General features: G+C 59.2%; 1 protein-coding gene across 1 annotated transcript in view; it reads left to right on the forward strand.

The window, feature by feature from the left end:
• Positions 1-583: 583 nt before the first annotated feature.
• The window catches only part of RET (ret proto-oncogene), a 53,292-nt gene continuing 40,934 nt past the window's right edge, over positions 584-12,941 (forward strand). Inside the window, exon 1 of the mRNA XM_054503928.1 lies at positions 584-852. Coding sequence (XP_054359903.1) covers positions 774-852 — 79 coding nt within the window. The 5' untranslated portion in view covers positions 584-773. The remainder of the gene's footprint in view (positions 853-12,941) is intronic.

A 12,941-nucleotide genomic window follows, 5' to 3' on the forward strand; every position in this document is an offset into this window, starting at 1 on the left:
CCGCCTCCCGCCTCCGGCCCCAACAGAGGCCGCGCTCCAACTGCGCCTCCCGCCTCTGAGAAATGGCGCAGCAAGCGCTCCGCGGAGAGCCTGGAGGCGGGGCGCCCTTCTCTGAGTCCGCGGGGTCGCACCCCGAGCCAGTCGGCCAGACCTGCATCCCGCGTAGCATCCCTGCCCTCTCTGTGCAGCGGGAAGGGCAAAACGCAGGGACTGTAAGCGGGCGCGCACCGGGTAGGAAGAGCGGCTCTGCGTAGGTGCGCGGACCCGGGCTCCTGGGTTCCATCCCCACTGCGCACCTCGGGGTCCGCACCCGGCTTCTGCCGGGCCCTTTTCGGCCGCACCCCGCTCCCGCACCCCGCTCCTCCCCAAGCCCCACCCGGCCCGCGCCGCGCGTCCCGCACTGAGCTCCTACACGCGCCGCGCCCCGGCCGCACCCCGCGCAGCCAGAGCAAGCACTGGAGCCCCGCCCCTGCCCGCACCCCACCCGCCTCCGGCCCCGCCTGGCCCACCCCTGGACCGCCCCCGCACCGCCCTGCCCCGCCCCTACCCGCTCCTCCGGCGCAGCCGGCGCTTGCCTCGCTTCAGTCCCGCGACCGAAGCAGGGCGCGCAGCAGCGCTGAGTGCCCCGGAACGTGCGCCGCGCCCCCAGTGTCCGTCGCGTTCGCCGCGCCCCGGGCAGGGATGGGGCGGCCGGACTGAGCGCCGCACCCGCCACCCAGACCCGCCGGCCCTGGCCGCAGTCCCTCCAGCCGTGGCCCCAGCGCGCACAGGCGATGGCGAAGGCGACGTCCGGTGCCGCGGGGCTGCGGCTGCTGTTGCTGCTGCTGCTGCTGCTGCTGCTGCTAGGCAAAGGTGAGTCCTGCCGGCCGCCGGCTCCCGCAGCGGCCAGGGCGAAGTTGGCGCCGAGCAGCGGAGCGGGCGCGTTCAGAAGCGCCTTTCTGTTTGCCGTGGGCAGCGGGCTGTGCGGTCGCCGGCCACCCGGCCTCGGCTGGGAGCGCAGTGGCTACGGCGGGCGGCGGGCAGGGCGCCTCGGGCCGGGGCTGGGCGGGTCTCGGGCGGGAGTGGAGCGCGGGCCGGGAGGCGGGGGTCGGTGCTCAGAACCCTAGCCATAGCCGCAGGTCTCAATCTGGCCGCGCCCTGCGCCAAAGCTGCGTCCTGGAGCAAACGGGACAGCCGTTTCGGAGCCGGCCTGGCGGACGGGTCAGGGAGCCCCGACAGCCCGCGATTCGTGCGGAGAGTTCTGTTTCGGCAGGAGACGGCTCCGTCCTGATTTCCTTTTCCCGCTCAGCGTCCGTGCGTTCCTCCCCCAGCTCTGCCGTCCTGGCCAGCCGAGGGATTCGGAGGCTCTTTTGAAAAGATTGCTTTTCCCTCGTGCGTTTTTGCCGCCCTGTCTTTAAACACCTAAAAACGGTGGTTTCTGGGGTGGCTCCCCCCGAGGGGCCGCCATGATCGGCGTCCCACCCGGCAGTCCTGGAGTCGTGTGGCGCTGCCTTACAGAGATGCTGAAGATGCGGCCATAGGAGGCCTAGGGCTTGGGGTGAGGTAGGGGTTTGCGCCGCCAGCCAGCGTCGGTGCTGGGCCTGGTGAGACCGCAGATGCCTTAGGATCCCAGCATTAGATGTGGCCTTGCAAAGATGGTCATCGACCCCACCCAAACTCTGGCAGAGTGAGCCGCAAGGCTGTGGAATCTTTGACCCCTTGGCGCACGTTTTAGTGTCCCTCAAACTGGCCCTGACTTGATCCCCTCTAAGTGCTTGTGTATGAACCAAGTTTCCCTCTAAGAGGGAAGGAGCCCTGGCCATCCTCCCTCACTCCTTACAAAGGGCTTTCTCTCCCCACAGCCTTTGGGAACAGAAGAAGCCATGGTCAGTCACCCTGTCTCTGGCCCCAGGCCCTGCACAAACTGAGTTTCCAGGCCTGCCTGAGACTTCATTTGTGTGACCTGCGCCTCAGCTCAGCATATGCTGAGGCCAGAGCGGGTCCCCAGTCCACCTAGCGAGGGACAGGAGAGAAGCCCTTGCCCTTCTATCTATTCTGAGTGTTAGGACTTTGGGGTCCCAGTGCTGCAGGGGGAAGACACGGGGCAGAAGCAAACAAGGCGCTCTGACGCTGTCTTGGGATTCTGGGCTGTGGCTTTGGCTTTGAGGTTGTGGGCAGGGGGTCACGTGTGAACAGCTGCTGGTGTGCTGGACAGGGGACTTCCCCACACCCTTCCACAGCCTTGCGTTCAGTTGGGGTGGCCAGTGAGGCTATGGGGGCCAGGCTCTGGGGGCCGGCTTGTGGCACTCAGCAGGCATGCAGGTAGATTTCCGTGCCCAGACTCCTGGCCCACAGACAGCTTCCCCAATCCAGAGATCGTGAGCCCCTAGCCCCTGGGATAACCCGGACACCACAGTTGGTGGCACTGGGAGTGGAGAGGCAGCCCCACTCCCTGGAGTAGACAGCTGGGGCCTTTGAAGAGGCCTGCGGAGCTCTTTCCCAGGAGCCACAGCTCTGGAGGTTCGAGCCGCACTCTTGGAGCTGCCAAGGACCGCCCCAGTGAGCCCCTCGGTGCTCCCCAACCACCCCACGGGGACAGCTCGGCCTCGAGCGCCCTCTTGCGGACGCTGCACTTTAGTGGCTGGGCCTGATGAGAGGCACAGACCGGGTCTCTAGAGGATGAGGGTTCTTCCCCAGCTCACACACGCACACTCACACTGGATCACCATCAAGACACACTCCTGCCCCTTCTCACAGCACTTGCTGCCAAGGCTGTGGACATGCACAGCGTGGTTCCTTCACACCCTGCCTCACCCAGGTCCACACAGGGACCCCAGCCCCTCTCATCACTCATACACACAGGGACGCCACGTGTGTATATAGGGACACACACTCCTCATACCTGCAGGGCATAGCCTGTCAGCCCCAGGTATGCTGGAACCAGAGTGAGAGAACCTCCATCTAAAAGTTACATTCATTTAAAAGTTGCTCTTAAAGGTTTCTGGCATTTCACTGCTCAACACAGATATGGCTGTCCCCATTGCTTGGATGAGGAAACTGAGTCTCAGCTTCTGGGGTTCCCCCCAGGTCCCAGGCTGACCCTGCACCTCAACCTCCCACAGCTCCTCAGCAAGCCTCTTGTCTCTCGTCTTCCTGGCCTGACTTCTTGGGTCCTGTTTTGCAGCAAGGAAGGACCTTCCCTCTCCGCCCCTGGGCCCCGGGGCCTTCTGTTCCCAGCATGGAAGAGCTGGGTACTGTGACTTGGCAGGGCCCCGATCCAAGCTGCCAGACCACCCTCTGCAGAGGGCCTAGGTAGCCCACCTCTGCCTGAAGCACCAGGTATGAGCGCGGGCAGCTCAGGCCAGGGGTACAGCTCCCCCTGCTTCATCCTTTTCCTCCTCCCCTTTCTCTGGCCAGAGGCTTCACCAGGTTCACCTGGGCCTGGCCTGCTTTCTCCTCCACTCCAGCTCACCAACCCTGTCTGGCCTCCAGAAGCTGCCTGCAGCCCTCACTGGTGGGCTGTGCCTGCTGGGGGCCTGCAAGCAGAGAGCAAATGGGGAAGTGCATTGAGCTGATTCACTAAATTGCCTTTATTCTGCAGAATCACTTTAGGGACAGGCTGAGGAAATCACTGTTTCCTTGGTGGTATGAAGAAAATGGCATGCGTTCACCTAGTGGGGAACTAATAGCCTTTTAGCCAGGGGAGGAGAAAACCAATTAAAAATTATGATATCTGTTAAAATGGAACCTGGGGTGCCAAGGGGAAGGGAAGGCCCAGAAGCTGCCATCTCCCCTGAGACCTTCCCCCTCTGCAGCCTGGCCGAGGACCCTCTAGGTCCCCTCGTCTTAACTGGATAAGGCTAATACCAGCAGTAGCACCCCATGGGGGCTCACAGTGCACTGCCCCTGTGCTGTGCCTACTCACTTCATCTTTTCCAACAAGTCTGCAAGGGTCATGGCCTTGGCCCATTTCACAGGTGAGGAAACTGAGGTTCTCATAGCCTATGGACTCAAACCGGTAGAGAGGATGCGGGAGCTCCCCAGCCCTGGCCCTCTGGCTTGCTCCAGCCCGTTCTCTGGGCCAGTGGTGTGGGTCCAGGGTGGGGCTAAGGAAGGCTTCCAGGGAGGTTGCCCTGAGCCTGCCCACCCACTGGTGAGTCCCCCCACCTCGGGCTCCAGGTGCCCTCAGGACATCCCAGCCCAGATCCCATAGTAACGTGTGGCACCATGCACAGACGCTGAGACACTCTCTGGGTCTCGTCAGCCTTAGTTGATGTCTGAGAGTCCTGTGGGTCTGGGGATGAGCACCAGGCATGGCTGTGCCAGCAGAAGGGCCGACTGTGTGTGCTCCGTGGATGGCAGGAAGGCCTCTTGCTGCCAGTGGCGGTGCAGATGTTTGGCTGGGACACCAGGCTGTGGCCCTTGCAACCAACATATGCCTGAGGCCCTGGCATTGGATGGAAGCTACTGCGCTGAAGACAAGGGTGCAGGGATGGGGGTTGGGCATCAGGGATGGGGGTACAGCTGTGTTTCCTCATGCAGGACAGGGCCTTCCTCCTCATTTTTCCCATCCTCCAGGACAGCCTGGGAGAAGAAAGCCAGGGAATAGGGGCAAAGCGGGGCACAGCCCCCCATGCCCCCTGCTTCCCTCCTCCCCTCCTGCAGAGGCACTTCGTTTCCACTTTGGGAGCCCCTGCCCCAGAAGGGGGCCCCCCGTCCCCCCTCCCTGCTTCGGAGGCTGCTTCCTGGTGCCAGGTTATGCTCCCTCCCCGTTCTCTGCTGTGCCCTCTATCTCCCCACTCCTCTGCAATTCTTTTTCAGCAGAGTGACTTAATAGTAACAATAATAGTAACAATAACAGTAACAATAATAGGAACAACAGCAGCCTGGGAGCACTCCTGAGGGAGCCTCGGCTCCTGCCCTGCTGCTCTAGGGCTGGGGACTCTCAAGAGCTGTCTCATGGCAGGGAGAGACCGTAGTCAAGGAGACCCTGTGTAGTGACTTCCACATGCGTGTGTGGTAAGGGGCGGGGACTGGGCAGTGACCACCAGGCAGGGAGCACACCTCAGTCATGGTCACAGAGAAGGTGATGATGGCACCGGGGCCGTCTCTCCCTGCCCATCTGCACCTGGGCCTGACAGAGCCGTCTTCTGTGCCCCATGGGGTAGGGGAGCACCCCATGGCCCCTGGGAGGCTGCCAGTCAGTGGGACTATGAGGTCAAGTGGGGAGGTCCCTTGGGGTCCATGACCCAGGCACTGCACCCCTCGGGGCTGGAAGGGGAGAAGGCCCCAGGCCCACCAGAGCCCCTCTGGCTCCCCCACTAGAACAGTAGCCAGGGCCGGCTCAGGGATTGAGGCGAAGCCTTGGGGATTGATTCTTTGCCCCCTGAGGCAGGCTCTACCTCTCATAGGAGACCTTTGGAGGATGGGCCCTCTCCTGACCAAGGCTCTGGGACACTTGGCAGCCCCTGAGGCCCTGCCTTACCTCTCTGCTTTGTCCCCCCTTCCCTGAGCTCTGGGGCCTAGGCCTGGGCACATGGATTGGCGCTGAGATAATGAGGCCTGAACCTCCATGGAGCTCTGGTCCCGCAGCTATGTGATCATGGGGGCCTCAGGGACCCCGCTCCCCTCCATTCCCCAAGCCTAGAGGCCATGAAGCCTGTGGGTCCCTGAACTGTCCACCCGGAGACTGCAGGCAGGGCAGGGCTGGGCAAGAGCAGGCAGCAAGGTGTCCTTGTTCCCACAGCTCCTCCTGGCTGGGCTCCTGGCCCCTGAAAAGCCTGGGGCAGGGAGATGGTGCCAGCAGGACCTTAAGGACAGCAGTTCAGGTAGCACCTGGCCCTGGAGGGAGCAGGTGGCCAGCTCCGAGCAAACACCTCTGTTTGCTTTTGCCTCAAGGGTGGCTCCACAAAGTACAGCAGCCCAGGCACCACCACAGAAAGGTCACCGCTGCACCTGGACAGGTGTGCGCCCACCTGGTGGACCAGCGGGCGTAGGCTTTCCTCCCTGATATCAGGGATACCTGGAGGGCCTGGTGCTGGGGCTCTGTGCTCGGGGGAGAGCCTGTGGCCCTACAGCCCCAGGTCCTAGACCCTCTCCCAGATTCGGGTGCTGCAGCTGCGCTTCCACTCCTGGCCCTTGCTCCTCTGTGCTGCTGCTCCCTGCAGGAGCCAGGGTTCCAGGGAAGCACCTGAGGGGCAGTGTGGCCCCAGGGCAGGAGCAGGACAGTGGCCACCAAGCTGTTTCCAGTTCCCTTTTGTGCCTGTGACTCCAGAGGATTCTCGCCCTTGTGTTCCTGAGAGGGAAAAAGGAAACATGTAATTTCCTAGAATTTAATGACCGGGGAGATGTGTGCTCTGGGTGCCGGGACGAGGATGGGTGAGCTGGGGGTGCAGCATGAGCTGGTGCAGCTCCGGAGGGAGGGAGAGGGCTCACTGGGTTTCTTCCTCATACTACTTGGCAGTGCAACTGGCACAGACCTGGCAGCTGTTGCTGGGCTAGGGGCCAGGGGCTTCCTCCTGCTCTGTTCTTCCTGCTCCACCGCCACTGCCTGTAGGGCGTCTGCCAGCCCCGGGAACCCTAACACTTAGCCCAAGTGGGGCTCCGGGCGTGGCCCTCCTCACCCAGGGAAACAACAGGGCTCATGGGTGCTTGGTGACATGGGCACATTGCTCTGCCATCGTGAGGGGCCAGCCTAGCTATGGGACCCAGCACCGGTGGGCAGCCCACAGGTTGTCTCTGCAGGAGACTCCTCTGGCAGGTCACATACAGGATGCCCCACAGCACCTTGAAAACTCGTGACCCAGGAAAGCCTCAAATTGTCTTTGCTCCCCTAGCCTCCCCACCACCTGTATCTGCAGGGGCAGGTGAGACTACTTGGTAACAGGAACGCCCCCCAGTCTCAGGGGCTTAACGCCATCTACTATGTTCTTCTTATGGCATAGTCTGGCATGGCCCTTACCCACTGGGTGGCCACACCTCCCAGCCCGTGTGCCTGGCTGTGTGCACAGGAGGGCACAGAGCTTCGAGAAGCCTGAGGCTTCAGGAGCTTTGAGGCCTGGGAGGGGGCCACCGTCACTTTCCCTGTGTTCCCTGGGATCCTGTCACATGGCCGTTCTCACCCCAGGAGGCTTCAAGTACAGAGGACACGGGGATGGGGGCATGCAGGGGTGTACCTGCACACACTTCTGCCTACTGGCTCTCCAGCCCTTGTCCTGGTCCACATAGCAGGGTCTGGTGGCGGGCCCAGCAGCTGAGGGGGACGGAGGGGGAAACAGGGTAGCAAATAATTATGGGTTACTCTTTTTTAATTGTGAAATTTATGTAACATAAATTTAACCATTTATAAGTGAACCATTTGGTGGCATTTAGCACATTCACAGCATTGAACAGGCATTGCCTTAGTTCCAAAAAATTTGCATCACCCTAAAAGGAAACCCCATACCCATTAAACAGCTGCTTCCTGTCCCCGGGCAACCCCCAGCCTGCGTTCTGTCTCTGTGGCTTGGCCTGTCCTGGAACATTTCATCTGCATGGACTGTTGTCTGGCTTCACTCAGCATAAGGTCTTCAGGGTTCCTCTAGGCTGTGGCAAGCATCAGCCCCTTCCTGTAAGGGGTAAATAGTGTGCCGTCATCCATTCATCTGGGGATGGACACGTGGGTGCTTTCCACCTTTTGGCAGTTATGAAAAATGCTGCCAGGGACATTCCTGTTATAAATACCTGAGTTCCTGCTTTCAGTTCTTTTGGGTACATACCTGGACATGAAATCGCTAGGTAATTCTGTTTTATATTTTGTGGAGCCACCAAACTGTTTTCCACAGTGGTTGAATTGTGTTACATTCCCAAGGGTTACAATCTATCCACATTCTCACCACCACGTGTTATTCTCTGTTATTCTCTGGTTCATGTCTCACTCTGGCCGTGTAGCCAGTGCACAGTGCTAGCTGGTTGTGGCTTTGATTTGCCTTTCCCCGGTGATGGCATGCTGGGCATCTTTTCCTGTGCATGCTGGCCAGTTGCATGTCTCTTTGGAGAAGCATCTCTTCAAGCCGTCTGCCTGTTGTCTAACTGGGTGGCTGTCTTGCCGTACAGCTGACTTTGCTGTTGCATCTGCATCAAGAGCTGCAGAGAAGCAGCTTCATCCAGGGCCGTTACTGTCAGTGACTGAGCCCCAGGTCCCTTGTGAGGAAAGTGTGGATTCGTCTGATTCCTCACATGGGCATTGAATCACCACTGCCCTCGGGGACCTTGAGGACATTCTCGGAAGACCTGGACTCTGAGGCCACATTGAGCACAAACATCTGGAAGCCATGGTGTCACTGCTTGTGCATAAGAAGGGGCCTCCCAGGAACCGCCCTGTGAAGGATGGAGGAAGGGGAAGGTGCAAGGAGCCAGCAGACCCCCACCCCACTGACGAGACGAGACTCAGCAGCATGGGAACCAGGGCCGCCCTCTCTCGCTCACTCTGAACCCTGACTCTAAAAATAACCAGGCTGATAATCGAATCCGCTGTAAGTTGATTATCATCATTGCCGTGGTGTGATGTCATGCTGCCGGGCCCTGGGGCAGTTTTCTCAGGACAGCAGTGGATGCACCTAGGCAGCTCTGGAGGCCAGCATGGAGCTGGGGGGCCCTGAACCAAGGGTAGCAGGCAGCCTCTGTGGGCTCCTGCAAATCTGCTTGGTGGGGGTGGAACACTGGCATCCATACGCAGGCACTCTGTGGTCCCAAGGAGGAGTTCCTGTCCCCATTCGCAGCTAGGGACAGAGCCAGGGAAGCCAAGTGCCCAGCCCTGGCACACAGTGGGGAAGCACAGGGGCATGGGCTGGGCCGCTCTGCCCTGCCTTTCTGCTCCTTCTGCTGCTGAACTCTCTCCTTTGGACTAGGCCTTTGTCTTCTTGCCTCATCGTCAGTGGCCTGGGAGGACACTTGCAGTCTTAATCCTATTTTGGCCCCATGTCCCTCACCCCCCAGGGGCCACCTAGGCCAGAGCCTGTCCCGATTTCCATCTCGGCCACCGTCTGCCCCTCGGCCCCTGGTCAGGAGCTCATTCTGTGGATACTTCTGCACAGACATCACGTGGACTCAAAGGGCATGAGGACCTCGGCTGAGAGGAGCTTACACATCAGTGCAAACCTCTCATTTTACACATGGAGAAATCGAGGCCCTGAGGGAGGTGTGAGTTGTCACACATGGGGGCAGTGTCAGGTGAAGACTTGGCACCACTCCCCTGGGCATCCCCTTCCCTGCATGGCATCCCCAGCCTTGGGTTTGGATTCTTCTTCACCATTGATGTTGAGGTCTTTGCTCCCAGGACCTGGATAACAGCATCCAGATGCAGGTGGTGCCCCCTCATCGGGCTGCCTGGCTGTGACCTGGGGCATCAGGACTGGCGGCTTGTCTGGCCCCAGGTCTGTGCTGGGCTGAAACCTACTGTCTCAGAGGCTCCTGACTCTCTCCCTCTGCTCTCCACTGCTCTTGAGAGCAGACCCTCAAGCCTTTTTTGTGTCTTTTCGCCAGGGAGAGCCCAGCTTCTGCTCTGCAGCCCAGGGCAGAAGGGGTGGTAGCTCACGGTGCCTCGGCTTCTCTGCATGCCTGTCACTGAACAGAGAAGCCCAGGCCAGACTGCAGCTTAATTCCTAGCCTCTGTGTGGCCTCCAGCAGGGTACCTAAGCTAGCGCTGCCTCATTTTCCTCCTGTGTGAGATGGGAATCCTCATGGTCCCTACCTCTGACAGTTGTTTTGATGCAGTGGGTGATGCAGATGAAGCACCTGGAGCAGACCTGCTCACGAGGAGCACACCATGGATTCCCACTGGTTAATGTTGAACAGGGATGAGAAGGGGCTGGGGTAGGGCAAAAATGGGCAAGACCGTCTCAGCTTGAGGAACGTGAGCTGACAGATTGACTTAAATTAGCACATGGACATGCTCTGAGTCACTGCCTTGCTGAGTGCATGGGGACAGTTGCCCAGGCCAGAGGCACCAGGGTCAAAGCCAGTGGTGATGCCCTGGCCCCGTTGCCCCAGGCCAGGGCCAGTGAACAATGTAATCAGCTGGGGCAGACTCTACAGCCCTGCAGTCAGGGGGGCCAGTGACCCTTACACGGTCATCCACAGGCCACTTGGGTGGCCAGTCCTGTTCAGCCAGGCCTTGCCCTAGAAAAGAAATTAATTATAACCTAATTGGCAGTTTCCTTTGCATAGAAGCTGGAAGCAACTGCCATTGAGGCTGGTGATTAACTGCAGCAGCTGGGAAATCGCATTTGGGCAGGAGCGCCCATCATCTTGGCCAGGCCGCTGCAGCTGGTCTGGGTGTGGAAGTGTGGGTGGTGGCCATCATGCAGCTTAGGGCCTGGGCCCCTCAGAGCAGAAGGCTGGGTCTGTGTGCAGAAGGTAGCCGTGGGCTTCCAGGTCCCCCAGTGCCCAGTTGCGGACCTCCTTCTCCCAAACCTCAGCCATGCCTGGACCCCTTCCCCACTCACGGCAGAAGGCTGCATGGCTTTTAGGGGTGTCAGGAGGCTCATGTCCTGGTTGCAGTTCTACCATGGGTGTGCAGCGGGAATTCTGGGCTTCTGTTTTCTGGCATGGGATGGGGTGAGTGATATCTCTGTTCTACAGCAGGGGCTCAGACCGGGTGTGTGAGAAGAGCCTCAGTTAAGGAGGGCCATGCTCGTGCGTGCAGGGATCGTGGTGCCTCCCAGGCCAGGGCCGGGCCCCATCTCTCCTCCTCCTCAGCTGCTCTTCCAGCTACCGGCCACCCTGCCTGGCTGGAGGTCCAAGAGGAGAGGTATCTGAGGAGATCCTGCACTCCACACCGGGTCTCCTGCCCAGCATTTTGGAAGAACGAATTTTTAAGTCTGGTACTGAGGCTGCACTGCCATGATGATGACTGGTGTCACCAGGACACCAGGGAAGTAGCTGCCCTTGGTGTTTATTGAGCACCCGGTATATGCACTGAGCTGTCCATCATCTGCAGAGGCCAGTGTTTTCTTGATGGTTTTACAGAGAGATGCTTAAACCCAGCAAACTAAGAATGGGACAGGCTGTCAAATTTTTCTCGAAGGAGATATTGATTTGTTAGTGGGTAGAATTAGGCCAAGGAACCAGGGGCTGATGCAGTGTGCTCCCGAAGAGGGGCTTCTATGGACTCCAGTTACCAGAGCCTGCCCCAGGCTTTTCCTTTACACCTGCTCTCTGTGCCAGGGATCAAGCAGGGTAATAAATACAACAGTGGGCAGGATGAGCCAATGGTGGCTCTGTGGGTCTTCACAGCCCAAATTTCCTTCCATGGTTAATGTAGGTTAAACCTGGCAAAGCTGCTTTCATTTGGAAGTCTCAGGATGCCAGCAAAGTGATGAAAGTAGTAGGGATAGAGGTGAGATGGGGGTGGTGCTGGTGATAGTGATGGTCATGGTGTTGGTGTTGGTGTTGGTAGTGGTGGTATTGGTGATGGTGATAGTGGAGGTAGTGATGATGGTTGTGGTGGAGGTGATGGTAATGTTGATGGTGGAAGTCATGATGGTGAGTGGTGGTGGTGGTGGTGGTGATGGTGATGGTGAAGACGGTGATGGTGAAGACAGTTGTGGTGGACGTGATGGGGATATTGATGGTGGAGGTCATAATGGTGAAGGTGGTGATGGTGGTGGAGGCGATTGTGGTGGTGATGGTGCTGGTGGAGGCAATGGTGATGGTGGTGGTGGTGATCATGATGGTGAAGGTGGGAATGGTGGTGGTGGAGGCAATGGTGGTGGTGATGGAGGCGATGGTGTTAGTGGAGGTGATGGTGGTGGTGGTGATCATGATGGTGAAGGTGGAGATGGTGGTGGTGGAGGCAATGGTGGTGGTGATGGTGGTGGTGGAGGCGATGGTGTTAGTGGAGGTGAAGGTGGTGGTGGAAGTCACGATGGTGAAGGTGGGGATGGTGGTGGTAGAGGCAGTGGTTGTGATGGTGGTGATGGAGGCGATGGTGTTAGTGGAGGTGATGGTGGTGGTGGAGGTCACGATGGTGAAGGTGGGGATGGTGGTGGTGGAGGCAATGGTAGTAGTGGAGGTGATGGTGCTGGTGGTAGTGGTGGAGGCAGTGGTGGGGAAGGTGGAGGTAATGGTAGAGGTGACGGTGATGTTGATGGTCATGATGCAGCCATCTTCTGTGAGCGTTTGCTTGGTGCCAGCCAGTGTTCTTTGAACTTCATGTGCATTAATTCCTTCTAGCTCCCAACACTCCTGTGTGGTGGGAGCTCTGAGTCTCAGTGGGTACAGAGGAGAAACTGAGACACAAATGTATGTCCCTTGCCCCAGGCTCATTACCACTGCAACACACACTTTCTCTCCATCACCCAGATGGAGTCCACAGCCTTGCCTGGAATCCACAAGCTTGCCCAGCCTTCCTGTTCTTCCTAAGTTCATGCCCTCATGGCCCGAGGAGCTGGCCTCCTGTCTCCAACCAGCATTCACCTCCGGCCCTGTGCCGTTGCTGCTCATCTGAACTGCCTCTACCTCCTGCTGCTTTTCCCCTCCTTTCACTCTGGCTCTGCCCCCAGCCCTCCCGTCCTGCTGGGCACTGGCTCCTGCTTGTGGCTGCAGCCCAGAGCAGTCCCTTCCCTTTAGCCTCCACTTGCCTGTCTGTGGCTGTCTCTTGGTCAGGCATTTTTTCAGAACAGGCAGCGTGGGGCAGCCCCCTTGGCCCCTCAACCTGGGCTAGGCACTCTCCTCCACCCAGGGCTGGGCGCTTTAAACAGGTCGGGCAGCATCAGCTCAGCAGAAGGGTGTGATGACTTCCCCAGCCAGCTGACCTCAGGGAGGGTGCACATGGGTGCCCCAGTCAGCTCTCCTGATGTCCCTGCCAGGGTCAGGTGTCCCAGGGTCTCCAGCCTTAGGGTCTAACACATTCATCTCTCCAAAAGTAAGGATTCCTTGCCAGGGAAAGGGCTGACAAGCTGCCTGTTTTCTTGGCCAGCAAG

Source organism: Pongo pygmaeus, chromosome 8, assembly GCF_028885625.2.
Source record: "Pongo pygmaeus isolate AG05252 chromosome 8, NHGRI_mPonPyg2-v2.0_pri, whole genome shotgun sequence".
NCBI classification, from domain to species: Eukaryota; Metazoa; Chordata; class Mammalia; order Primates; family Hominidae; genus Pongo; species Pongo pygmaeus.